Source organism: Camelina sativa, chromosome 7, assembly GCF_000633955.1.
Source record: "Camelina sativa cultivar DH55 chromosome 7, Cs, whole genome shotgun sequence".
NCBI lineage: Eukaryota > Viridiplantae > Streptophyta > Magnoliopsida > Brassicales > Brassicaceae > Camelina > Camelina sativa.
Genome location: NC_025691.1, coordinates 32,620,948 through 32,623,353, shown reverse-complemented (window position 1 = coordinate 32,623,353; position 2,406 = coordinate 32,620,948). Strand labels below are relative to the sequence as shown.

At 41.3% G+C, this 2,406-nt stretch overlaps 1 protein-coding gene across 1 annotated transcript in view; it reads left to right on the top strand.

Annotated features, from left to right (window-relative positions):
- The window catches only part of LOC104703896 (pentatricopeptide repeat-containing protein At1g64100-like), a 3,208-nt gene continuing 802 nt past the window's right edge, over positions 1 to 2,406 (top strand). The window contains exon 1 of the mRNA XM_010419987.1: positions 1 to 2,347. Coding sequence (XP_010418289.1) covers positions 51 to 2,347 — 2,297 coding nt within the window. The 5' untranslated portion in view covers positions 1 to 50. The remainder of the gene's footprint in view (positions 2,348 to 2,406) is intronic.

The window sequence follows — 2,406 nt, the reverse complement described above, 5'->3', positions numbered from 1 at the left end:
TGCACATTTGTTAAAGTTTATAGAGAGAACGAAATCAAGGCGAATCGAAAATGTTGGCTAGGGTTTGTAGTAGATCGAAATCTTCTGCTACTGTTTCTGCGAGATGGTTTTGTACGAGGTTGGGTAACCGTCGCGGCGCCGCCAAGAAAAGTAGTAAGGTTGAGAAGAGTAAGCCTTCTTTGAGCGGAGGAACGTTTGGAGGAGAGAGTTTGAAATTGAGGACAGGGTCTCATTATATCAAAAGCTTAGATGATGCCATTGATCTGTTCGATTACATGGTTCGATCTGGCCCCTTGTATTCGGAAATTGATTTCAATAAAGTAATTGGTGTGGTCGTGAAGATGGAACGGCCCGATGTTGCGATTTCTCTCTATCAGAAGATGGGAATGCGGCGGATTCCAGTTGATATATACAGCTTTTCTATTCTGATGAAATGTTTCTGTGACTGTCACAAGTTGTCATTTGCTTTGTCTACGTTTGGAAAGATCACTAAACTTGGTTTCCATCCCAATGTTGTTACGTTTAACACGCTGCTCCACGGGTTATGTCTCCAAGATAGGCTCTCTGAAGCCTTGGCTTTATTTGATCATATGGTTGAAACTGGACTAACAACACCCAATGTCGTGACCTTCAGCACACTCATGAACGGTCTTTGTATGGAGGGTCGAGTTCTCGAAGCAACGGCTCTGCTTGATCGGATGGTTGAAGAAGGTCATCAACCTAACGAGGTCACTTACGGAACAGTTGTAAACGGATTGTGTAAGATTGGTGACACTGAATCTGCCTTGAATCTTCTTAGGAAGATGGATGAACGCCACATCAAACCCGATGTTGTAATTTATACTGCCATCATTGATCGCCTTTGCAAAGACGGACATCATAGCCATGCTCAAAATCTTTTCACTGAAATGCATGAGAAAGGAATTTTTCCAGATGTTTATACCTACAACTGTATGATCGACGGGTTTTGTAGCTTTGGTAGATGGGGTGATGCTGAAAAATTGTTGCGTGATATGATTGAAAGGCAAATCAATCCTCAACTTGTAACTTTCAATGCATTGATCAATGCATCTGTCAAAGAAGGGAAGTTCACTGAGGCCGAAGAGTTATATGAGGAGATGCTCCGTAGGGATATAATTCCTGATACGGTCACCTATAGTTCAATCATCGATGGGCTTTGCAAGCGTAACCGTCTAGATGATGCCAAGCGCATGTTTGATTTGATGGCAACCAAGGGCTGCTCTCCAAACGTAGTCACTTATACTACCCTTATTAATGGCTATTGTAAGGCTAAAAGGGTTGACGATGGAGTGGAGATTTTCTACTTGATGCATCAAAGAGGAATAGTTGCTAATACAGTTACTTATAATAGTTTAATTCATGGGTTTTGTCAAATGGGTGATCTTAGTGGTGCCCTAAACATTTTCGAGGAAATGATTTCTAATGGTGTGGATGAAACTGGATTAACAACACCCAATGTCGTGACCTTCAACACACTCATGAACGGTCTTTGTATGGAGGGTCGAATGCTCGAAGCAACGGCTCTGCTTGATCGGATGGTTGAAGAAGGTCATCAACCTAACGAGGTCACTTACGGAACAGTTGTAAATGGAATGTGTAAGATTGGTGACACTGAATCTGCCTTGAATCTGCTTAGGAAGATGGATGAACGCCACATCAAAGCTGATGTTGTAATCTATACTGCCATCATCGATCGCCTTTGCAAAGACGGACATCATAGCGATGCTCAAAATCTTTTCACTGAAATGCATGAGAAAGGAATTTTTCCCAATGTTTATACCTACAACTGTATGATCGACGGGTTTTGTAGCTTTGGTAGATGGGGTGATGCTGAAAAATTGTTGCGTGATATGATCAAAAGAAGTGTCGACCCGGATATTGTAACTTTCAATGCATTGATCAATGCATTTTTCAAAGAAGGAAAGGTCACTGAGGCTGAAGAATTATACAGTGAGATGCTTCGAAGGGATTTATCTCCTGATACAATCACATATAATTCATTGATTGATGGATTTTTCAAAGAAGGAAAGGTCTCTGAGGCTGAAGAATTATACAGTGAGATGCTTCGAAGGGATATATCTCCTGATACAATCACATATAATTCATTGATTGATGGATTTTGCAAGCATAGTCGTCTAGATGATGCGAAGCACATGCTTAATTTGATGGTTAGCAAGGGCTGCTCACCTAATATAATCACTATAAATACTCTCATAGATGGATGCTGTAGGGCTAAGAGGTTAGACGCTGGAATGAAACTCCTCCATGAGATGTCTAAAAGAGGCTTAGTTCCTGATACAGTTTCTTACAACACTCTTATTCACGGGTTTTGTCAAGTGGGGGATCTTAATGCTGCTCAAGACCTTTTCCAGGAGATGATTTCTC